Consider the following 25,073-nt stretch of genomic DNA (forward strand, 5'->3'; position numbering starts at 1 on the left):
GCTCTGTGGTAGACATCTGATCGTTCAGTACCGGAAACACTGTAGAGGAAATGGGAATATACAGGCGGTAGCGCCATTCTCTGCCCAATCAGCCTGTCAGCATCCAAGCTCAGGTTCGGCCTGTTCCACCAACAGTGCAAGTGAGTCTGTAGTTTGAAGTATTAACTAAATTCACTAGCTCAATTTAAAACATCTGGCTTAACCAGTTTCCTGAAAGAAGTCAAGTTTTCCAGGATGTTTTCGGTCAAAGCTAATAGCTGACTGAAACAACGGACTTTGTGAGAAAGTCATGGTTTTGGACAAGAAGAATACATATATTACAGCATTGTGTGTATAGCTATGTATGTTACTCATTCATGCCTTTGTACCATGGGTGCCTGTGAAGATCTGGTTTAGAATTGTACTTCAGGAATCCATGCTAGTAGTAAAAGGTGACAGACGGATTGGGTGGTCAGACTTGCTGATAACTGTGTGGATTGATGCCCATGATGTCAAAAGCACTGACTGGATTGCCTACTTCAGACCTATTTATATACAAATTTAACATTGCTAAGTGTGGCTTGGAATGGAATTTACCAATATAGCATAGTATTTCATAATGTCCATTTAAAAACATCCTGATCAAATAAGTGCACTTCAGTATTATATTTGAAGTCTTTAAGAGATAATATAGACAAGGTTCATGGCATACTGAGAGTTCATTGGTTGATACATCCTGGGTTTCTACAACAGCCATTAGATGAGGTTTATGTCAGGATCAGTTGTGAACCATGTGTCATAGATGCCAGATGGTGCTCTAGACCTGATGGCTACCATATTGAGAAGAGAAAACATGCATCACCCATGCTACTACATGGAAGGTAGTTGAAGTAGGGTTTATGCCTCAAGATGGCCACTGCTTCAGAATTGGTAATTGTTCGTAATGAAGTTGTTTCAGAAAAAAAATAATGTGTTGACTATTCAGTAGAATGTAACAGCTTTGCCATATCACCAGTGCCTACCGATAGACATATTGTATGAATGAAATGTGGAAAAATGTGGATGGATTAAAAGTAGAACAGTAAGTTCGAACAGAAGTAACAAAACCTGGTATCAAATTTAATCTTGTAACTCTAAGATCTCACAGTTGTAACATAATCATTATATAACAAAGATTCCTTTACTTTCATTCTGTTTTTTTCAACTCTGGTTTACAATAAAACAGAGGGCTCCTGCTGTAGATGCTTTAAAGCATGGTATCTTTTTTTCTGGGTCTTCACCAGTGCTTTGATGTCAGTAATTGTGGCAAAAGTATCTTCAATGCGACAGTCACACTGTCTTACTAATGGTGTTTTGCTTATTCAGATCAGCGAGATGAGAATGGGGATGATACCAGCAGCAACAGTGAGTCAGACACAGACATTTCCTCAGAAGGGTGTGGGTCACCACGTATGCAGAGAAAACGCCGTCAAAAACACTTCCGTGCTGAAAAAGTTGACAGAAGCATCACCTTCCGAACCCTTGATGAACTGCTGTACAATGACAATTTGCCGGAGGTATGTATATCTTGTTACTGATGGTCATGGCGGAATCTTTAATGAGCTTATCCAGGCATTATGAGACTGAGAAACAGGGAGAGCATTGTAATTCAGAGGGCTTTCAATTATCTCCAAGCATGAGTTTGTATGGATAATTACTTTCACAACTAAATTGTGAAATTTTGCATTTAGATTTGCAATTGCCCTCATGCTTTTTATGGGTGAAGCCCTTTTCTGGTGTCCCTACAGTGATATTCCATAGTATCCAGAGAAATACCCAAAATGCACTGTATGAATGGAACTGAACCCAGGTCTTTGGCGTGAAGACGCAAACCTGAAAAAGGAGCAACTCCTGCATCCATCCCTTTGTAGGCATGTCTCAGTTGATCAGTTTCTTTTCAGGCAATTGTCATGGAATCATCAGGCCATCTGTACTGCTAAATCATTGTTCCTATTCTTTAACATAGACTTACTTTAGTCTTAGCACTAACAGGACTTTGTGCAAGTGAGTCCTGACCGTAAATGTTGGTGGTTAAAAAAAAGCACTGACATCACTTTAGTCAGCAGGGTCCCATGTCACAAGGCAGTTGAGTCTCGTAGCACTACGACTCGTAAGTCATTGTTGCTGTATGGAAAGTACGAATCTTATGAGAAAAATTACGAGATCTTAGGCTTACAAGAAATGGGGGCCCAGGGTACTGTTCCATAATGCAATCTTAGTGCTAATATGGTTGTAACACCTATACTTAAGCATGGACTTAAGAGCTATGATCATGTTGTGAAACTGGCCCAGGGCCCTAACTAAGATTTGTCATAATGACTGTCTTGGGACAGCTGAAAAATGTAAGTGGAACCACCTGAATGCACTTGACCCATGTGAACAGCACCAAAACATATTACTAGGACAGAATAGGAAACACAATGGATAATTGGTCTGCCTGTAATGTCTGTGACAATGAAAGAACAGATATACCAAAACTGTTATCTTACACCTTACATCACTTCTATACGTATTGTCACAGTATCACCAGACACCAAATTTGAAAGATTATGAATGCAAGAGGCAACATGAGTTATCGTTTATCTTTGACCGACAGACTTAGGGGATAGCCTAAAGTATGCTGCCTAATACAGATATAAGACTGGTAGATATGTCGTCCAACTCAGGATTAGTTACCTGCTTTGAATCAGAAATAAAATAAGTACCAAAAAGCTCATAGACCATGTGACAAAATATAGACTTTTGATTGCTGCTCATCAAATACACCAGCATCCACTATCTCTTCTTTGCATATTTTCAAGGAATAAACTGTCTCTTTTTCAGGTATAAACTTACTTGTTTGTATACAAATACAAAGTCTTTCTCATCCTGTGATATAATGAAAGTGATAAGAACCCATTACAGATGACAAGGGTTGTGCACTCTAATGATGCGATAGAGACATATCTTTAATGCTTGATTACTTGGTGGTCCTCCAAACTACCCAAGAGACTAGAGAACCTTTGTAATTACAATCTCATAATTCAAAATCCATTTTGGGGGAGACTTCTGTAATATTCAGCCAGGCCTTGGAGGAGACTGGTCAGTCAGTGTTTCTGGTGTGTGACAAAATAATCTATGTGATGGTGTTCCATTGGGGAGACAGTCTTCTGATAGGTCAACCTGTCTGTTGTATTGCTCACAGGACTGGCTTGCATCAGTGATGAACCGAAGCCACTGTTTAGCCGTTCCCAAACCAGCCCAAGCAGAGACCTATTACTTCTTTTTATATTTTTGTCATAGAAGCAACTTCTGTGGAATTGACCCTGATTTGATTGCTCTGAGCTGTGACTTCAATCTTGCTTAGTAGCCTTCTTCAGGGACTGATCTTCACTATGTGTGCAAGAGCTTTACAGCTGATCAAACTTTGTGATTAATTAAGATATTAGGCGGACATTTTACGTCAGCAGTTTCAAGAGTGTTAATGAATTTTGAGAGTAACTGACAAGGATTGTGTCATGAATAATTCTTCACACACAGAAATGATCATGCAGCCACACAAAAAAATTGTCCATGAGGGAATTAGTGCGGTTTCTTGAAGGACATGTGTAGTGTGCAATTATTTTAGCTCATTGTGGATTCTGAGTCAGAATTAGATGCCAACACCTAGTGTTTGTTGTAGGAAAAAAAAGTTCAAAATTCAACATAGCTGCAGAAGGGACAGATACACATCTAATTCTGTTTTTCATAAATTTTGTACGTCACATGTATGTAGCATTATCAAACTGTCAAAATTGTTTGTCCCGTAATGTGACTATATATTGATAGGAAGTAAGTTGCCTTACAAAATGTGGTCCTTAAAGGTCACATGCAACCAAAAAATCAAACATAATTAAAACACATTTATCACTTATTCATGACATATAATATATATTGCTGCTTTTAAAAAAACAAATAAACACAATTATAAGCGTTCAAAAGTGCAATATTTTGTACTTGGGCTTACTTCCCCCGAAACGAAGCCCTCGGGAGACCAAACCCAGTCATAGCGGGTAGATATGCATTCAAGTGTAACGACGGCTTCCGATTGGCTGGTTCATTTGCTGATTTGCTGAGGGTTCATTGTGTGTACAGAAAGATGATCTGTTTGATGGGCGTTTTAGAAGTATAGCCAGTCACAAGAAAGTAAGATTCTTTATGGATAACAACTTCTTTTTGTGTACTCGATGCGTCGTTTCAGTATGGATTCATATACTGTTGTCAAACAAAATCATATAACGAAAAGAAGTCGTTATCCATGAAGAATGTATATAGAGATGTTGGGTTTGGAAAATACATGTTCTCTGAATTTGCGCTCGATCCAATAAAAAATCATGTCAGTAGAGATGGTAAACTACTGCATGGCTGGAATCTGTCATTCGTCCAAGTACAAAGCAGGACTTGAAACTGACAAGAGTTTGCACCAGTTTCCGTTAGATCCTGTCATCCGAAAAAAATGAATGTAGTTTGTTTGCAACCCACAGACATAAAAACGTCATGTGTATCACACGTGCCTAATTACATAATGTGGCAGACACGGGACTCGGGTGCACGAGTCATAAATCAACTTATTTTCTTTATGTCGTATAGTCTGATAGGTGTTAAGTTCAAATTGCACGTGGTCAATGATTGAAGCTGTGTATTGCATGTTGTCTTTAGCAGACAGGCAGACAGACATATAGGTGTCAATAAACCAGACATTGAGCTTTCTCTGTGACAGAGACTGCTTACCACAATCAACAAGTTGTTTTACGTAACGAGTAGATTAATTACTTGTTTGTGTACACAACCAATATTAGACTACTGCTCATGACCTCAGACTCAGGGCATGCATACTGTTTCAAGATCCACGAACCTATTCACCGCGCATGCGTTATGGACGCAGCGCAGCACAGCAGTTAAAACCAGTTTTTCCCCCGGCGCTGGGGGGAATTTAGTGATACGTTTAAACTCCAATTTCACAGGCTTTTTTTTTTTCATCGCGTTTTTTTTTTCAACTTTATAGGTTGAATTGACATTTTTTATGATTTGTTTCGGTAAGTGCATACCGAAACGTACCAGAATCTGCAAAGTTGTGTTTTACGTTGCATGTGACCATTAAGGTTTGGTCCTTCCAAGGTATACATTATATAAGAGGAATCTACTTTACCTTTAAATATGCAATAAACTTTGAGAACTGCCTGCTTTGTTATTGTATTCTAAACCCATTTTTATGGAATCCTTTTTCTGTAAAAACAGGCATCCATTTCCTCAAAGAATTAACAGATCTTTGTCTGTATTATGTTTGAAGAAACAAGTTTTCTTTGTGAATAATTGGAAAGTTTAAGTTGGCGGTAGTGTTGTAACATTTTTGCATTCATTTTTTTGCCTTTGTGTCCTCTGGTCTTGGTATGGATAGTTTTCTGTAGGCATTTAGCTGTGGTTGGGGGGGCCTAGTGGTTAAAGCCTACTCTCACCATGCCAACAATCTGGGTTTGACTCCCCACATGAGTACAATGAGTGACAAGCCCATTTCTGTTGCTGGAATATTACTAAAAAATCCATGAAACCATACTCACCCATTCTTTGTACCCTAAGATCAGTTCAATTGAGTATTCTTTAGCCAGTGAGTAAACATATTCAAACATAGTTCCTCTTGAAACACAATGTTGACTTCTAATTTGTATCTCTCCTTCTTATAACTTACTATAACCCAGCTGAGTCACATATCACATGAACTGAGAACAGAACAGAACATTATTCATTTCATGAGAACTTATGTATAAGGCTCAATAGAAAAGTGAAATGTTTCATTGGCGCATCACTTTTATATGTGTGTGTAACAATTTTTTATTGCCATTTTAAACAAATAAGTTGGACTTATCCTGATCATCCATCTGTGCACTATAAGAATGAGTGTGAGAACATGTATGACTGAATGTACAACTCATTAACATTTGCTAACCTTCCCAAGCTGTATTTCTGAGAGAAAAACATAAAAATGTGTTCCTCCCTTGTCACTTTTTTTAATCAAAAAATAAAAAAAATCCAACGTCCTCGTCACTAATATCAATTAATATCTTAAACTGATATGTCCATTTGATTAGCAAATACAGATATGTAGAGACATACATGTATGGAATATGAAACAGGTTAATTATACACATAGTCATGGAACTTATGTTGGTAATGTGTTCATGCATATTTGGACTCAAACAACTCAAAATTAAATTGGTCATGGTGATTTAGTACCTGTCTTAAGTGGATATGCATCTTTTTTTTATATTTCAAATCATGATTCTGAATGTTGATAATGCTGCATTAGAAGGTCACCATTAACCTTATGGTAATATTAGTAATAAATGTGGACCCTTAGATTCAAATACTAAATAGCATCAAAAACTGTGTGCAATTTTTAGCTAGGGTAATCTATGTTTTTTTATGTGTTAGAATTCTCTGATCCTTAGTCTGATGCGCAGAGTACCAACTGACACAATTCCATGGTTGAAAGTCCCTGTTTTAATCTTTCAATCTTCCACATGGTTTCCTATGCTTACATTGTACACTGACCCCAAAACAATATGGCGTCCTCTTGCACACTGTCACTCACTTGGTCTCGAACCCATTTACATCAATCATTTTGGTTTAAAGATAGTAGAGCATGTCAATGACCTGTGCAACTTTGGATCTTCATTCAACATGAAGCTGACAACTGAACTGAAACGCTTTTCAAAGCATTGTTAAATCCCAACATGCTTTGACAATTCATTCAGTAGTTGCCTCTTAAATACCTTATGGGTAATACATCAGAAAACAGATGATGAAGCTTCTTAATGGGACTGGTATTTCTCCCAATTAACGTCGGCAGGGTTCAGTGACAGGCATAAATTATTGACAAAAACTTTCTTTAAACAGAATTATTTATGAGCAACATCTTGAAGTTCAGTTCCCTCAGACTAAAGTTTTCAGGTTGTGCTTCATCCGGATTATTTCCATCATTAATTCTAAGTTTAATTTTAAGCTGATTTTCTTTACAAATCTTCAAAAAGCTAAAACGCAAACAGTATTAGTACTTCTATCAAGACCACTACCTTGACAAATCAATTCTAGGTCCATCATTACTTCTCAGTGTCATGCATAGTGTGGCATCATTTCATACCATCCTTTGGGTTGGATGTATCCTTTCTTGATCCTCATCAGAATTAAGGGACTATTTTCTCTAAGGATTATTGTCTGTTTGTCCAAAAATCGGGCGTATTTAGACTCATTAAGAGGCATCAGCCTGATTATTTGGCTTATTTCGGAACAAAATCTTCCAAATTAGTCCCAGGTCTTTGATGGGCTGTATTTACTGATAAGAATCAGCAGTCAATAGTGTTATAAGTGATGATAGGTTTTGTCATGCTCTGTTTGGACATAGGATCTCCCAGGAAGCTGAATTTGCAGTATTGATTCCTCAGTGGTCTCCATTCTGATAGACATAGGCCATATTATCCGTAACTCCCTGCAATAGCCCTCAGCTACTATAACAGCTCAAACGGACTGTCACTTCCCCGATTATTACCTATTGCTGAGGAGAAACTTGTGTGTCCAAAGTATTCTGACTTAGAGTGATCACCCTTAATCTCTGTACTGATGGAGTCTGTTGGGGCTATGGTTTTCCCCAAAAGCTTTTCTATCCTTTTCAATTTGAGCTTATTGTTCATCACCACTGATGTATTCATGTCAGCTGAGAAATGTAACAGAGTAATTGATTCACAAGCCACAACAGAAACAGGGTAATTGGATGAAATGTTCCACTGTCAATCTTTTGGATGACACACTAAACTTTCCTACATTTGATCAAACTTTCATTACACTGTATATTTTATGGGACGCGTAAACGGTGTGATTGATCAGGTTTCTGATCATGGGTCTGTATATTTGCTTCGTTCCTAACAGCCTCTGAAAATTGTGTGTGGAGAGGAAAGAAGTACAAAAACATTAGATTCAAGATTATTTATTTCCAGTGAAAAAAGATGGGGCATTAACCATAATGTACCATCTCTAAACTGCAAGGTGAACAGGTCGTGTCAGTCTTTTGAGAGGGAAGAAGTGGGCAACCAAGTGTTCAAGCATGCTCATGTCCCATAGAAGACCTAGGTTTGATTCTTTGCATGCGAACAGTGTTTGCCATGATGAAGAAAACATGCATAATTGAGAGAGAAATTATCTCAAAAACACTGTGAATTTAGAAGCTTGGGTCATTGTTGATGCAGTTCTACTGGGCCCTTACTTCAGACACTGTAAACCTCTATGACTAAGTCTTTGCCAGTTAAACGCTCAGTGTTGATTAAATACCTGACCTGCATTAGTTTGTTTGTTTTTGTCAATATTAAATGATCACTGTTGATGTCTTGATGAAAGTTTCATACTGAAGTTGACTCCCAAAATATGTCCATGGTGCCCTCCATGATGACTCATACATTTTTATGCTTGGGCAAACACTGAACCTTGTGTCATGGACATCTTGGATGTATCCTCAGCAGCAAACATCAGAAATGGGCTTCACACACTGTACCCATGTGGGTAATTGAACCTTGCTCTTTGACATAACGAGCGAGAGCCTTATCCGTTTGGCTACTACACCCACCCCTCCACCCACAATATATTGAGATAGTGTCCAGTTGAGGTATCTTTTTATGCATGTAAACAAGGTCTGGTGAATCATTTTGCAAAATGTTTCCTTCCAAAGCTATGGTGCATGCAGACATAATCATACATTATCCTTTGTTGCAAATATTGATGCAAGTGTACAAGTTTGGACCATGTTGGTGTATTAACAAATGAACTTGTGTCTAGACCAGCCATGATACAGTGACATTTACCAGAATGAATATTATGGAAGTTACTTAAAATTTTATTATCGAACATAAAATTAGGGCAGTTTTGAAATACGTATTGCTAGTGTCTGAGACATGAAGGCTTGTGTAGATATTTATAAGTGAGAAGAATATGAACACATAGCATCACACGTGAAGGGATGAGTGAGTATAGTTTTACACCTCAGCAATTTTCCAACTACATGGTGGCAGTCTGTAAATAATATCTGGACACGACAATCTAGACATCAACAGCATGAGCATTGATCTACACAACTGGGATACGATGACATATTTTAACCAAGACATTGAGCTTCTCCACCCGATCCCATTAGTCACCTTATACAGCAAGCATGACAGCTGAAGATCAGTTCTATCCTGGATCTCTGGAATGATGAATAAAAGTAGTTAAGTAGTTATCTAAACAAAACTGGCATGTATACACACATTTAACAGAGTTGCAGTAGACATTATTAAAGACTCTCAAGTATTACAATAAGCTCAGTTAAATATTTTAAAGTTGTCACGATATATAATTCTTATAATACTTTTTCCTCTATTACATCATGGCCATTAATCCTGTATTTGTGGCTGTAGTCACTTATCTTCAGAATTTCAGAACAACAGAAACAGAAGTCCATTTTGCTGACTACTTCATGAAGCTAGTTGTCAGGATAACAGTACTGCTAGTCTTAATCTAGCACCATGGGTTTGAATTCCATGTACAAGAAGTCGGTCACTGGACACTCAGTGAATGCAGTACACTGTTTTCAATTTTCATGTTGCCATAGTATATAAATTATGACACCTGTATTACAGTGTAATAGCCCTGTGTGAATGTTATTCATTTGTGATAGGGATTTGTCATGTGTGGTTTGCAGACAGTGTAACATGTTAACACAGATCATGATCATGTGGTCATTATAACTTGACAATGCACATGATAATGCTGATAAAACAACATTCCCTAAATGACTTAGCTTTTAAAGATCACATGTCACTCTAGGGGGTGCAAATACATAAATCACTCACTAGGATCATCATAAATGAAACCCCGTCATTAAAATTACTCATTTCCATCTTTAATTACTTTAAATTGACCTGTTGACAACAGTGCACAATTCTCAGCGGTGAACGAAATTTCAACCAGTCGGAGTGGCATGTCTCCGTGATGCAATATGAGGTATAGATATGAGGGTCATGCAAAATAATTTTAGCCATGACTCAAATACATATTTAATTCCGACTAGAAAGTACTTTTGATTTTCTAACTTGATGAAAACAAACCATAATCTCAATAATTCTAAGAAGACTTTAGCAATTTTCAAATACGGCTGTGCCCTGTCTGGAGATAAATGCTATTTAAGTTTGTTTTCACTGACTTACAAAATCAAAATTACATTCCCTTGATAGTAACATATGTATTTGATTGATGGACAATAGGATTTCACTCTTGGAAGCGCGGCGGTGGTCAGTATAATATTACTTACAATAATATTGTCACTTCGACCACAACCTGGATCTGTGCATAGTGACACCATCACTCGACTTTAAGGAACAATTAACTGCAACACAACAATTCGGCATGTCTTTGTTGACGTTGAGAAACCAGCAAAATGACAAGCTGCCTACACATTTGCTATACAACTAACTGAAAATCGTTCCTCCTGACGTCACTGCATGGCTATGGCAACAGAGTTACATAACCTGTCTTTTGTTTCGTTGGTGGGCGAAAGTGAAGCAGATGGCTTTTGGCAACTTTTAATCGCTCGGTATGAATTAACCACAAGATTTTTAAGAATAGTTTGGTGTTCCACTTAAGTTTAACCTCAAGTCTTTCATATGTAATGGTTATAACAGTGCAAAAAATTAGAATTTATTCATTCTTTAAGATCTGGTTTGAATTGGTCGTTAGCAACCCATGTTTGTCATAAGAGGCATGTTATGGGATTGGGTGGCTATGAATCTAAGAGGCTGCTGACAGTATGGGATGTTCAGATTTACTGACTTTTTTTAATTTTTGTGCGCCTTTCTAAATGAACATTCATCCTTTCGATGTTAAAGCAGTTGCTGCCAGTTGTTAGACTATAGCTCCTCCAAATGAGGTTCAATTCCCCAGATGGTACAACTTGTTAGGTACAGTGTGTGGCGTTAATCTCTCTATCATGTAACATGACTGATGCTGAAAGTAAAACGAAACTCTGACTCACACTGTTCTGTGAAATCCACTCTCCATGAATGTTGATAACATCTTTATTGATGAAAGCATTCATTAATGATCAAGAATTGACAGAGTGTCCCATCAACAAGTGCTGCTCTCATCCTGGAGCATTGCTAATGGTATTGGAGGATAATAGCACAAAGACAATCCATCATACTTGATATCATTCCTCATATGTTAGAGTTCAGGGTAGTCAACATCACTATTGGCTAGAACACTTAACTGATATCTGTGAATATTTGAGGTCCATTGTTCACTAAATATAGCAAATTGGTTTGAATAGCACAAATGAAGGGAGTAAAGATTCACTAATTTTACCTGTTAGAGGAATTGAACGTCTTTGATGTGAGTGACTGCTTTAATCGTCTGACACTTGTTCAACTATTAAGACTGGTTTGAAGGTCTGTGCTACTTGATTATCCTTCCTGGTTAGGCAGAGTTATGCCCCTTGGCCGTTCAAGCACCAAGCTCCTCACAGCGAGTCTGTTTACTCAGTTATAGTAACAGGGACTCATGAAGATTTCACAACTGCCTGTCAGTCATGTGATGTTTTGTGCAATCAACAAGTGATGACTGACACAGACTCCAAATAGCTTTTCTGAAGCTAAATCATTTTGTCAAGATGAATTTCGTTCTGCCTGATCTCTCACTGAGTTAGTGCAGTGAGGATGCAAAGAGGGAAGTTGGGTACATATATGCTAGTCTGCAAAATACATACACAAATATATTAATTGCACATCATGTTTTACTGAAGTAAAATTTCAAAATGTTTGTTTCGTGTGTTGTTTAATGGTGCACTCAACAATATACCAACTATATGGCGATTGTCTAACAATGCAGTGATCAGCATCATGATCATCAATCTATGCAATTGCAAGGTCTAACCAAGTCAGCAAGCCTGACCAGCTAATCCTTTTTGTTACCTCTTACAACAACCGTGGGTTGTTATAAACCTATTCTCACAGTGGTCAAAGGATCCAAAATTCTTGTAATAACTGCTTACACTGGTGATATTAGTAGGCCAATAATGGTTTCACCCACTGAGGCCTAGTTCAAGAATCTGTACATGTTTGGGTTTCAGAAATAAATTGCACCAATTGAACAGAAGGAACCTGATGTTTTTGTTTTTAGCATGGGTCAGCGCTTCTGAATGCACCTGTCACTAGGCGTACATGCATGTGGGTTGAAATATTGCGTGCATTTCGTGGCTATGGCTGGTGACAGTGTTAATGAGTTGAAGGCTGGCAGTTGGTTAGATGACTGTTGGGGGACAAAGACGTCTGTATAGAGTACCAGCCTGGGGGTTACAGTTAAGTTAGTATTAAGAAGTAGCTACCATTATCGGGAAGACATTTATACAGAAGTCTTAGCATTCACATTATCGGTGAATGTGCAGTGTAGGGATTTTTCATTGGTTTTACTGTTTTGTTTCAGTTTGGGTGTATTAAATGCTCAGACATAATTCTGTTGACTTTTCGTTTATTTTATATTTGGGGAATAAGAACTACCTCATTCCCACCAATGATGATCCTCAGTCACCATCTGAGGAATAAGTAGGCAACAGCAGAGGCATTCATCTATAATTCTGTTGGGTGTTTATATTCTGGTGACTGAAATACTGCGAAAAAAACATCTCTCACCTCACTAACACACTTCACTGCTACCGAATACTGAAAAATCTTATTCTGATACGATTAGTTGTTCCAGGTTGGTGACTTGGTGGGTCGTGATTAATTGTACTTGGCAGTGTGGGAAATTGCTCATAATATCAGCCATTGGGTGGTTGGGTAGCCAAGTGGATAAGATGTTGGCTCATCACATGGAAGACCTGGGGTTGATTCTCCATGTGGGTAAAATGAGTGAAACATGCCAGAAATGTTCTTGCATCAATATTGCTGACAGAGGAATAAAACTAAACTCACTCACACACTATCAATCACAGGTTCCTGCTCTGATATTTTACAGGCTGCAATCATATAACCAGGGCATTCAATAGCATGCAACCAGTCACAGCAAGATATGGTTTTACTGCAGTAGACAAAATTATCTCATTCAGTGATGGAAAGACGACCACATTTTCAGGTTATCTGTGACAAGAAATAAGTCACTTATTTGTATTGTCTGTTTTGATAATATTCTTCACTGTCTCCTTTCATACTGACATGTAGAGCTTTACAAGTTAAAACGGGGCGGAGAACGGGGACTTCTCCTTGAAACACAAGACCTTTTTTTGCCTGATTCCACTCTTGTAACGGTGTTGGTAGTGTTACTCAGGTGTATGGAGAGCATGAGTGTCCATCCTTCAAAGCCTTAAAAGCCTCACCCACATTTTCCGTGTCGTTTGAAGTGTAAAACTTTTTTGAGTTAGGTAGAAATTATATACAGGATAAATTGAGACATTTTCTTTGAGTGCAGCAAAACTCTTATATGAAGGTATGGAACCATAATTGCCCTACAGTTTATATTTCACATCTGTAACATTAAAAAAACATAATGGATAACATGAAATCCTTTTATTCACAGGATTTAGTTTTTAACATGAGGTCTGAGGCCCAAGGGTTGTTCTAAAAGCTTATTATAGAAAACTTAAAAGCATTGCGCGTGGTACTTGGCCTGCTACTATTCCATCATGTTATTTTAGATGTGACAAGTCTTTTGATGGGTAGCAGCTAAAGCATCTTACATGTTGGATGTGTTTTAGTCAGAAATTATTATGCTCAGGAACATCAGTCAGCCTTCTGCATGTGCTTACTCGTAGTTACTGGTAAATTTCTTTTGAATCAATAGGCAGGCAATACCGAAGACATTTGTGTGAGTTCCTGTGGTTTTGGTATAGTGGTGTTTTTAACACTTGAGGTTGACAGTATCTCTCACTTGGTGTTTCTGTTGATGTTAAGATGGCAGCATGTAGGGGAATTGTAAATAATTCATACCCATTTTGCAAATTCTTGAATCTTTGATCCCAGGGGAATGCTTTCATGTCAGGTTGTGTTCCTATTTGATAATACTTCGAGCATTAAAAATTAGTTTTTGATAGACAGCTGTGATATTTTATTGTACATGAGAAAGAATTATGGCAAAAATCATGCAGCATGAAAATGCATGAGTTTTATGTCTTGGATTACTGATCAGGTTTTCCTAGAATCCAAAATAAGAGGCATGTCTTCAGGATGCCTGGAAATTGTTCTTTTGCCTTGGAAGTTTGAATATGACTGTGTTAGTTGTGACTGTTTGACATATTACATTGCCTATTATAACTCCTGACTTTAGGCCAGGCATATTGAACACAATGCTGTCCATGGCTGTGTTAGTGGCTCCATCACTTGGGATTTCATTTCATAGACCAGTCATAAAACATCAGTGTATCACTTTGTTCAGAAATCCACAATTTATTGTATTATGCTCTAATTTCTTTACTAACATTGACTTAATGGAGAAAGTGTTAGCTCACCGTGCTGATGATCTGGATTCAATTCCCCAAATGGGTATATTTTGTCTGAAGCCCATTTCTTGTGTCCCCTGCCATAATATTGCAAAAAAATGGTGTAAAACAAACTCACTCAGTGTCATTGAAGTGGTTTCAGGTTGTGATGGTGAACAAATTTTGCTGATTTAAGCTGCATGCTACACACATTTCGACAGGCTACAATGTCAGGTATACCTGATGTTGATCCAGTTTAGGAACTTTAGGTTCCTTGTGCTGCAGGTCATTAAATGACATGAAGTGTGGACTGATTGGGCAACAGCAATTCTGAGTTCTTAGTATGATCCACATAGGTGACTTCTATTTAGATTGATTCTGACTATACGATCATGTCCAAGTCCTTGGATCCAAGATTGAAGATAGATGAGAATTCAGCAGTAGCTGTAGAAATTGGATTAAGGCTAAACTTGGGCTAAGAAGGGCTTGTTTACCCTCATGAGAGTTCAAGTTGCTAATAAGAGTTGTCACTTTGCTTTAAAAATGATCCCTAATCCCTTCTCATTCTTGGTCTCTGGTTATAACACACATGCTTAGATGCATCGAAGTGGTCAATGTCGTCAATCTGTCAACTTCCATCACTATGAACTTCTACACACAGTGAACAGAGATATTACTGGACTGCACCATTTCTGTGTTACATCAAATCTAGCTGCGGTAACTGTAACTCTATGGGTCTGTAAATGATAATTTTCTGCCTTCATAGAACTACAGACCCTCATTGTGTTTCCTCATTTGTTATTCCCTCTCACTGATATCTATTATGATTCCAGCCTGTTGAGTACATGGAACACTTTGCTTCATTAACAATACATGTACACAGATCTGTAGGGAAGTATTCTTGAAAGTTGATCGTGTTGCATTTGTACTGAGAGCACCTGCAACATGAGCTTGTCTGAATCATGTAAGAGCAGTAAGATTATCAGGGATCTGTTCAGAAAACATTGTGTAACCAGTCAAGTCAAATTCTAGCAGGTGCATTTGCTGGAGAAATCTGGATCGAGTTTCTACCTGAACTGTGAATGAACTTTATAGAGGCCTTGATTTGAACTCAATGTCACCTATAATTTCCTTGATTCAAACTCATTGTTATCTGTAGTTAACTCCCTATATATTTTGACAAGAAGCAATGCTATTTGTAGGCAGTAGGCTGACAGCTAAAACATTGATGGAGTATGGTAAATCATGGCATATCACTGGCAACATTCATGTATTTACACATGAAAAACATTTAACAACCACCTGTGTTTTTAGTTGATATGCTCCGAAAAAACGTATATCTTTTGGAAAGATCTATGAATGAGATTGATGTTATTTTGAGAAATGTATCAGATATCATATAACAAGCACATGTGACACACTTGGCCTCATCCAAGGCAAGTGAGTCTATGCTGTTATGACTGTTAACCTTTCGTAGTAAATATATATACATGTAAGGCAGTTAATAAATTTGTAACAAAATGTATGATAAAAGAACAACAGATTTCCTCCCTCATATGATTTAAGGGAATGAATTATGGGGACACTGTATCAATTTGAATATTCTCCACACAATGAAGTACAAACTTAAGTCAGATCATTTACCAGTCATATCAAGTTCTGTTTGGTGTTTGTTTTGATTTAAAGTCTGTATTAAAGTTTGTATTAAGCATTTTTTAAACACATTTTACTGTCACATTTTTATTTAACATTACATTATTCCAACCATAGGATGGTTGCTATAGATCATCAAAGGTTGGACCAGACTGACCAATTTTATGACACACAATCCATGCCGTTAGGGTATGTAGACACACTCTGTCGGGCCCTGACCACCCATTTCATTTAATCGCCTCTGACGACCTGCAAAGAATCTAGTGCTCTTTACAATCAGGTTCATTTCATTCTTTCAGAGCTGCCACCAGGAAATCTGATAACTGAAAGTCATAAATTTTCCATCCTGAAAGAAATTTGAAAAACACATCATTCCTCCCTTGTGTAATTGGTAGTAATCCAATTACTGCAAGTCATGAATATACCCAGTGTACTTTCAACAATGATGTGCGAACTCATACTAGAAAAAAACCCCAGGACCATGAATTCACTTATATAATTAGTACTTTCATCAATGTCAGTTTGATTTTGGAGCTGCTAACAGTTACAGTTATTGATAGTGCTTTGAATAAAATTACTCTCGTCTTTAACAGATACAATCCCTTATATCATGAAAAGAAATTTCTACAAAACAAATTGTAGCTAACTGGCAGAAATAATGAATTTCAAGTATAGACACCATGTGTTGATACAGTTAGTCCACAAGTTGCAACAAGGGCAGATTTATCCAGGAATTTGCTAAGTTTACACTCGATTCAGGACAAGTATTCCTATCAAGTCTTTTAGCTTTGAAACATTTCCAAATAAAGAGTTGTAAATTGGCAGTAGTTACCTTGGGCATCTGGGGCACCAAGTTCCAACTTGTGCTTATGGAATTGCAATAGTCCAGGACAAGTGGACATAGTTAAGCAATCATGTCTGAAAGAATTTTCACGAATGTTCTTCTCTTTCAGAGTTGTAAACTGGTAGAAGTTACATCAAACATCTGGGGCACCAAGTTCCAGTTGGTTGGGTGTGCTTCCTACCTCCCAGAGATGCTAGGGCACGTTGTCTACAAAACTAGCCTCCTCCACCTGCAGCCACGTCAGATGACCATCACCCTCTGTGAGCTCTGTGGAAGCAGCCAGCAGCTGTCCCGGGACCCCAACTTCACCCCTGCAGGCATGAGTGAGGACGATGACTCGTCTTGTAAGTGTAGGTCCAAGGTTACTATGGCATGATTAAGTAGACGGATGGGTAGACTCTGTGTTGGTCTGTCTTGTGTCTACTGTCTGGGATGCAGGATTGAAACTCAAGGTCCATTTTGTTGTAGAGGTAACAAGGTTTGAGAAGACCGATAGGTATATGAGATGGATGACATTGTTGAAAGGCAGTCATATCAGGTGAGACCTCTCTGCTTTAGTGCATTTTCCTGCCTCGATAACCTGACTGGATGCTCCTACTTTCAACAGAGGTTTGCCATAAATACCATAAATCTAGTTACCCACAAGTATATCAAGGAATCATCATCATCATCATCATCATCATCATCATCATCATCATCATCATCATCATCTTTGATTTGTCATCACCATACCCAAAAAATAGGTTCCTCTAAGGTGGCCTTCGCAGACTTCAGTTATGCAGAGAGATCCAGCAGTCACATTTTCTGATTTCATTAGATGCAACCCTAACAGCATAGGTCTGAAAGACTGTAGACAAATAGCGTTGAGATCAAAATCAGTCAATCACTCTTGAAGGCATACTTGTAGAAATACTACATTTATATATCTGTCAGTTAATATGTGTATCATTATGTATGTTGTTACTTTAGCTCTTGACTGTCTTCTTTACTGTTGTGGTAGATAGAACTTGCTGTTGCATGTATTGAGTGAAATTTGAATGGGGTTTCCAGACAGACATTACTAGAAATCTGTTATAATCAGAACATTTAAGGGAATGATGATTTTGAAAAAAAGATAACAAATCTAGTTAGTTCATGTTTGTGCAGTCCAGAATGGCCAGCTTGCTTGTTGGATATGACCAGTTGCGTGGCAACTAAAAGACCTAAATGTCATTTGAAGACTATTACAATGTATTAAATAGTAATATGATCAATTGTTCTGTAAGTGTAGAGATAAGAAAACATCAGTGGAGACATGCATAAATGAATCTCATCCTAAGTATGAACTTCAATTGAAGTTTGCCTTTTATCATCAACCTATGAGGGTGGTTGGGTAGCCATGTGGTTAAGTGCTCAATTTATCTCGTAGGTACAATGTTCGAAGCTTGTTTCTAGTGTCTCCTGCTGTGATATTGCAGGAATACTATTAAAAGTGATGTAAACCTCAACTCAGTTCAGCTCGCTCACTCACTCACTCACTCACTCACTCACTCACTCACTCACTCACTCACTCACTCAATTTATGTTTGGTTCTTGTTTTTGGTACTAGAAAAGATATACTGTGTGTTTTTCATAGAGTTATGCTTGGTACTTGTCTGAGATAAAGATACAGTGTGTTGTGTGTAGATCAGGAGCTGGGTTGATGCAGCTACTGGTGGTATTAGACAGTAGTTATGTAGTCATATTCGGCACATATCATGTATTTGTCATTTACACATATTCATTTATATGTTGTCTTATTTAACAATATCTGGATCACATACAGATTATATATCTCTATAGGTTTTCATGTACTTATATGTAAATTATTGGAAATAAATATTTTTCAAGAGCTGTTTAATTAAGATAGTGGCTGCCATTTAGCCGAGAACTGATATTATGACTTAAAGATACTGTCACTATATTGCTGTAGTAAGGCATGTTTGCAGTACTACATTTTGTTTTAAATATTGCCAGTATGACATTGATTTTTTAAATTGTTGAAGCCATATTTCATTTGACTCACTTACTTATAGGTAGTGATCACAGTGTGGATGAAATATTGCGTAATGGGACATTATATTTGGACACACTCAAGATAGGGAAAGGCAGGGGCTTTCGGCTATTTTGCACATTAGAATGAAAAATGGCCCATTAAAATTTTTAAGTTTATGATTGATACAAGGGCAGGAGTCCATTCTAAATTCAGAAAATGGCTAATAATTCTGAAAATGGCCCATTGTCAAAGTTGACTCTTTCAATCCCTGCATACTCAATAAAATGGTGATCACTGAGTTGTTGAAATATTGTCAACAGAATTGTTTCGGGAGTTTTCACTCAGTCAGTTTTAAGATAGGCATCACTTTCGGGATGAAATGTTGCCCTTGTGACAAAAACTTTTGACTCTCCACTTACTAAGAAAGTAATCAGTGAATGGCTTAAATGTTGCCAATGAGTTGTAACATTTTGGCTCTCATTTTCTTCAAGGGCCTCACCAAATGTTTTTGTTCTTCATAGGAAGTGTGTGTATTCTTTCAGCTTCACAGTATTTACTTAAAGCTGTCTTTTTTATACTTTTCATTTGTGTAAGAGACAGGATAGTATTTTGCAGCCACTCATGTGAAATGTGAATGGGTAGATTTATAGAAAAAAACATTTAAACGTGCATTCTGAGGATTTATTAGGTCTCTCTGGCGTCAGTCCCGAGACACAGTGGCCTTTCTTGTGTTGTGTGAAAGGGGTCGTCTTGAATAAGGCTGCTATAAATGCCTCATGTGTTTCTTAAGTTTTTATGGACCTATATCAGATAGGAATATGCTATCATTATTGCTGTTTAGTTGGTTCTTTTGGAGATTTATTTATCCTGTTTCTGATATCCAGAAACATCTGTGTTGCCATACCAAATTTATTACCTTGAAACATGTCTGTAATGGATTGAGTCTTTAACTCCATATGTATTCAGGTATCCTGGGCTCTGCCTGTTGTAACGTTTAGGTGAAATATTGTTTTCTGATTTCAACTTCCTCAAGAAAATCTCCTTGCCATATATAAAGAGCCATTTTGTGATTTTAAAGCTGTACATGTTAAACCCATTGAGTAAATTAGTCATAGAAAGTGATAATCATCTGCTCCAGTGTATTTATAAGTGCAGGTCTCGAACTTTCAATTATGGCTTATTCTCTTTTTGAATTCACCTGCCCATCTTCTAGGGGTAAAATGTATGTCAGACACTATTTATTTGACTGGTATCATGCGATTTTGTCTGTACCTAGTAGTATTTGTATTCTGTTAGTATGTCATCAGTTTCCATGGTCTGGTAATTTGGTATACGACAAGGTGGATCCTAGATTAGGGACATTTCTTTCATGGGGTATTTTGGTCTGAGGTGGTCCTTTTGTTTGAATCTGCAATGCAGGAACTAAAATATCCTGCTAAGAATGAATTATGGTATCATAATTTGGTACCAAGAATTAAAAGATTTTTCCATGATCTTGTGGCTAGGTTTGGAATAACTGTCACAATATCTTTGATTTGACCTATGCTGTTTGCATGGCAAGTGTCAGCACATAAGAAGTTACAACAGTCTGCTAGAGGTGTAAGCTAACTCAGTTGGTCACTTCTGTTTCAGACAGTCACTGGATTGCAAATTTTGACATTCTGTTCTGGTGTCTTAAGATTTAAGTAAGGGAAATGTCTTGGGGAAAACTAAGGACAATCATGATATAGCTATTTTGCAGAAATTCTGCAAGAAACTCATGACTCTGTGTTCCCTTTATGCTTTCCAACCGTTCTTTATGTTCCAGCAACAAGTGATGGTCTGGATAATGAGGTAACATCTGAACCGGTGGATAAGGTGATGCCTGTTAATACAGACTTACAACAAGCGAATCAGATCTCAGTGGATGTTCAACCTGCTCGTGGTGAAGCCTGTCGAGGAGAGGATGTCAGCAGCGCTCTGAATGGGCATAATGATTCCCCCAATGCTACGTTCTTGCCAACAAGACTTTCCCACTCAGGGAGTATAAGATCCAGATCCTTATCACCAATTAGGAATGGTTTAAATCATAACTCTTTAGCATTTAAACTTGAAAATGGTAGTGACAGCAATGTGGTTAAAGAAAACTATGCTAATCAAGGTGCTCGACCGAAAGTGAGAAAATGTACCCCGCTTAGTGCAACTGCTTCAGTGAAGGCTTCCAATGTTCAACAAGGCCCAGCTAATGGAGGGGCAGGAATCATCCTCAGCTCAACTGATGCAACTACTCCAAATGTGCCCAGGCAAAGTCCCAGTTCCACAGACTCAGACACCGTAGTCTCCTCCGATGTCCGACCAGGGGACAGCCCAAGATGGGCAGATCCAGCTAGCGAGGCAATCAAGTACATTGATGAGGAGACCCCAGAAAATACGGAGCTTCCTTTTGAAAATAATTTGGTGGGGGATTGCAGTCCAACTGCACCCACTGTGGTGGACCTTCAACGGCGCCTATACCTTGCTCAACAGGGTTCTGTAGACTTTGATCCCTCTGAGGAAACCAATAACGTACAGACCTTTTCAGAACGGAACAGCTGTGATTCTCTGGTGATGGAAGAAGATACATCTGCTTCTCTGGTTCTGTTTGATGATGGCCAGCCTGTCGGGCATGGGTCTGTGGATAGGGGCATCAATGTGGTAGGCAAGTCTCTGTTCAAGGAGACAGAATTGACAAATGGCGGTGATATTGAAATTTTACACAGTGCATCACTACCAGCCTCACCAGTGAGAAAAATTGACTCACCTACAAGAAAATTACGTGAAGAGATTTTGAAAGGAAAGTGTCGGCATCTAAGTCCTGTGTTCAGAAGGAAAACCAAACATTCCAGAGCAGTGGACAGTTCCGATGAAGACATTTTGCTTGCTATAGAGGAGATGAAAGGTGGTCATAGTTACAAGAATCTGGAGACCTTCCAAAAATCTCAGCTGAAGCAAAAGGTATGTAACATTTCAAATATTCTACAGCTTATTCTTTTACAGATTGTCCTTAATTCAGCCTCACTACAATCATCCATTCTTGTTGACAATATAGACGTAAAAGCTAGCCTTGGTTACGTAAATTTTACAAAAAGCACTATTCAAAAGTACAGAAAAAGGTATCTGTGATCTTCCTGAAGGTTTGTGTGTACCTGAACCATGTGCTTAGTTGCTTTTTTGGCAACTTGGGGTAGTTGAGTTAAGGTATTTACTTGTAATCTCAAAGACCTTGGTTAATGTTCCCACATGGGTACAATGTGTGAAGATAATTTCTTGTGTAACCTGGGGTGATATGGCTGGAATCTTTGCTAAAAGTGGCGTAAAACAATGTTCACTCACTTTGGCAACTGGTATTTTTCATCTGAGCTTTGTTTTTAATATTTCTGCAGCATAGTCTTTAAAATCATGTGAAAAAAGCTTACTGATTTTAGTTGGTAACAGAGCTACATGTGGATTAAGTTAAGCCTGAAACAGGTCCAGTTTGCAGGCCACTTGTAAATATACTGAGACACTTTTGTCTAAAGGGGTGGAGTCTAGATGGCAGCCCTTGAAGAATGAGGTGATGTGTTCAAGGTGACATTGAAAAACAAGGGTGCCATTAAACCAGATGACTTTCGACATGGCTTTGGATTGATCTATCACAGTCACATAACTGAAAAATTCATCTCCCAGCAACCACCTCAATGTCCCAAACATAATGAAGTTAAGATGGATGGCATAGAAGATATTAGCCTTTCTTTTCTATTTTGTTTCAGTTATTGAATGTGTGAATGGTTTGGGTTTTTTTTTTCTTTTTGCAATAATGAAATTACACAAGGCAACATATATTACAATATGTGCATAGGCTGTACATACAAACTACTTTCTAAAAGACACATAATAACAACTATCCATTGATGCATTATGCATTATATTTGTATTGACTAATTTTGTCATATAAACAGATTTATCTACATGTGGATGAACAAAATAGTACCGTGCTAGATGTACGTTTCTCTCAGATTATATTAGTACATGCCAATTATTTGTCCTTTATTGATGTGAAATTACATACTATTGAATTTATATTACATTCTGTATACATTATCTGATTTGGGGTAATATTAATCAATGATATTTTTTGTTTGCATTTTTTTGACAGACAACATACACTGACATTGTTAGCACTGATTTATCCAGTTGGTATAGGTAGCAACCAAGTTAATGAGTCTGATCACCTAATCCCATTAGTCACCTCTTGCCACAAACATGGGCTGCTGACACTAGCCAGATCTTCCGGGGTCATAAACAAAACAAATGACATAAAATTGATTAGATTGCTATTGATTTTAATACCTGGCACCACTTTGTCTTATTGATATTAGAAAAACGTCTTGATTTTTCATGCTAGTAGATGCCTGTTTCATTAATAAGAGTAATTGCATTCATGGAGAATGTTCCTCACATGATTATGAGTTTTTTAAGTGAATCATGTTATAACAGGTTGGAAGGGTAGCCATGTGGTTAAAAAAACCATTTCGTTGTCACACAGAATACCTGGGTTTTGCTTCACCACATGGGTACAATGTCTGAAGCCCATTTCTGGTGCACCATTCTGTGATATTTCCGGAATATTGCTAAAATGGCATAAAATTAAACTCCCTCTCACTCACTCATATTTAAATTAACATTGTGTTTTCATTAGTAAGGCATTTTAACATTTTCAAGCTGTATTATATGATGTAATATATTGTGACACAGATGAGGGTTAACATCGGTATCTCCTTACTCCAATATAAAATGTACCAGTGGCCACAAAGCAGATGTGTTATTCAGCGATCATACACATGAAAACCTATTCTGAACTTTGGAAAACTTAGTTTAACTCGAAAAGCAATACACTTATGAGAAGTTTAATATTTCCCTTAGGAATGAAGAACTTAAATTAATCACAAAAATGAATGCCAATGTGTGAGTCCCAGTAGAAGGGAGGATGGTGAATATGTCGGTGGCATTTGGACATCATTGGTTAAACCTTAAAATCCTTGTATATAAATATAGCCATTGCCAAGGAATACATATGATTCTGTTAAAAAAAAAATGGTGACATTTTTTAGTTTGTCAGTTTCAGGTTGATTTTCTTCACAAGAACTGAAATGTTCAAATTCTCTATTTTTTACAGATGTTCTGTATTTTTGTTTCTTACTCATAAAGCACAGTGTAATGGCTGGGAGCATATAGAAACAAATGCATATTATAACAGCTCTGGGAATTTACACTATATATGGGAATTAACACTATATATGTTAGATGATTTGCAGTGTTCACAAAATGGTAATTCAAAGTAACAGGACATTGGGTCCTTTTAGTTTTAGATGTCTGTCTGACTCATTGAAAATTCACAGGACCCACAGAATGAATATCAAACACACATATCACATTTAGCATTTCTTATAATTGGCATCGTAATTAATAACAAATACTTATAAACAGCAATCATATAACAACTTGTATTGTATGCTGAGCTGAGCAGCTCTAGGGATACATGTAAAATTGCTCAGAGGCTGATACCCAGCTTCAAGTCCACCACTGTCAACAACATTCTGGTTATGAATACACAATACCCTGTAGAAAGTGTAACATCTTTTATACTATCCTCTCCAGTGCTTGTATTAGGTTGAGTTCCAGCCAGGATGCAAACCCACACTCTCACAGCCAGGCTTCTAACTGTAAACATACAAAGTCATCAATCTAAGCACTGATCCACACAGCCAATGTGACTTGCACATATTCCAGTTAAAGATGGCTTGATGCGTCACTTACTCGGAGGTGCAAGGCTTATTTAATTTTCAGTTTTGTTTGTTGTGGAATGCAACACTCAGTAGTATTTCAGTTATCTTGTATTCAACATCTTGTAAATAACCAAGCCTAAATTAGACAGTGTAGTGATTGACAATAGCATCAATGAATACAAATGTTGTCTTGGGATACCATGACATGGGCTCATCCAAATAGTCAATCCTGACCATTTCATCCCTTCATTAAGAGGAAGT

At 37.6% G+C, this 25,073-nt stretch overlaps 1 protein-coding gene across 2 annotated transcripts in view; it reads left to right on the forward strand.

The window, feature by feature from the left end:
* The window catches only part of LOC137288093 (tubby-related protein 4-like), a 189,912-nt gene that overhangs the window by 142,341 nt on the left and 22,498 nt on the right, over positions 1-25,073 (forward strand). For both annotated transcript variants that reach the window (XM_067820470.1, XM_067820471.1), the window contains exons 9-11: positions 1,345-1,535; positions 17,125-17,359; positions 20,837-22,002. In XM_067820470.1, coding sequence (XP_067676571.1) covers positions 1,345-1,535; positions 17,125-17,359; positions 20,837-22,002 — 1,592 coding nt within the window. The remainder of the gene's footprint in view (positions 1-1,344; positions 1,536-17,124; positions 17,360-20,836; positions 22,003-25,073) is intronic.

The sequence above is a fragment of the Haliotis asinina genome, chromosome 6 (assembly GCF_037392515.1).
Source record: "Haliotis asinina isolate JCU_RB_2024 chromosome 6, JCU_Hal_asi_v2, whole genome shotgun sequence".
Taxonomy (NCBI): domain Eukaryota; kingdom Metazoa; phylum Mollusca; class Gastropoda; order Lepetellida; family Haliotidae; genus Haliotis; species Haliotis asinina.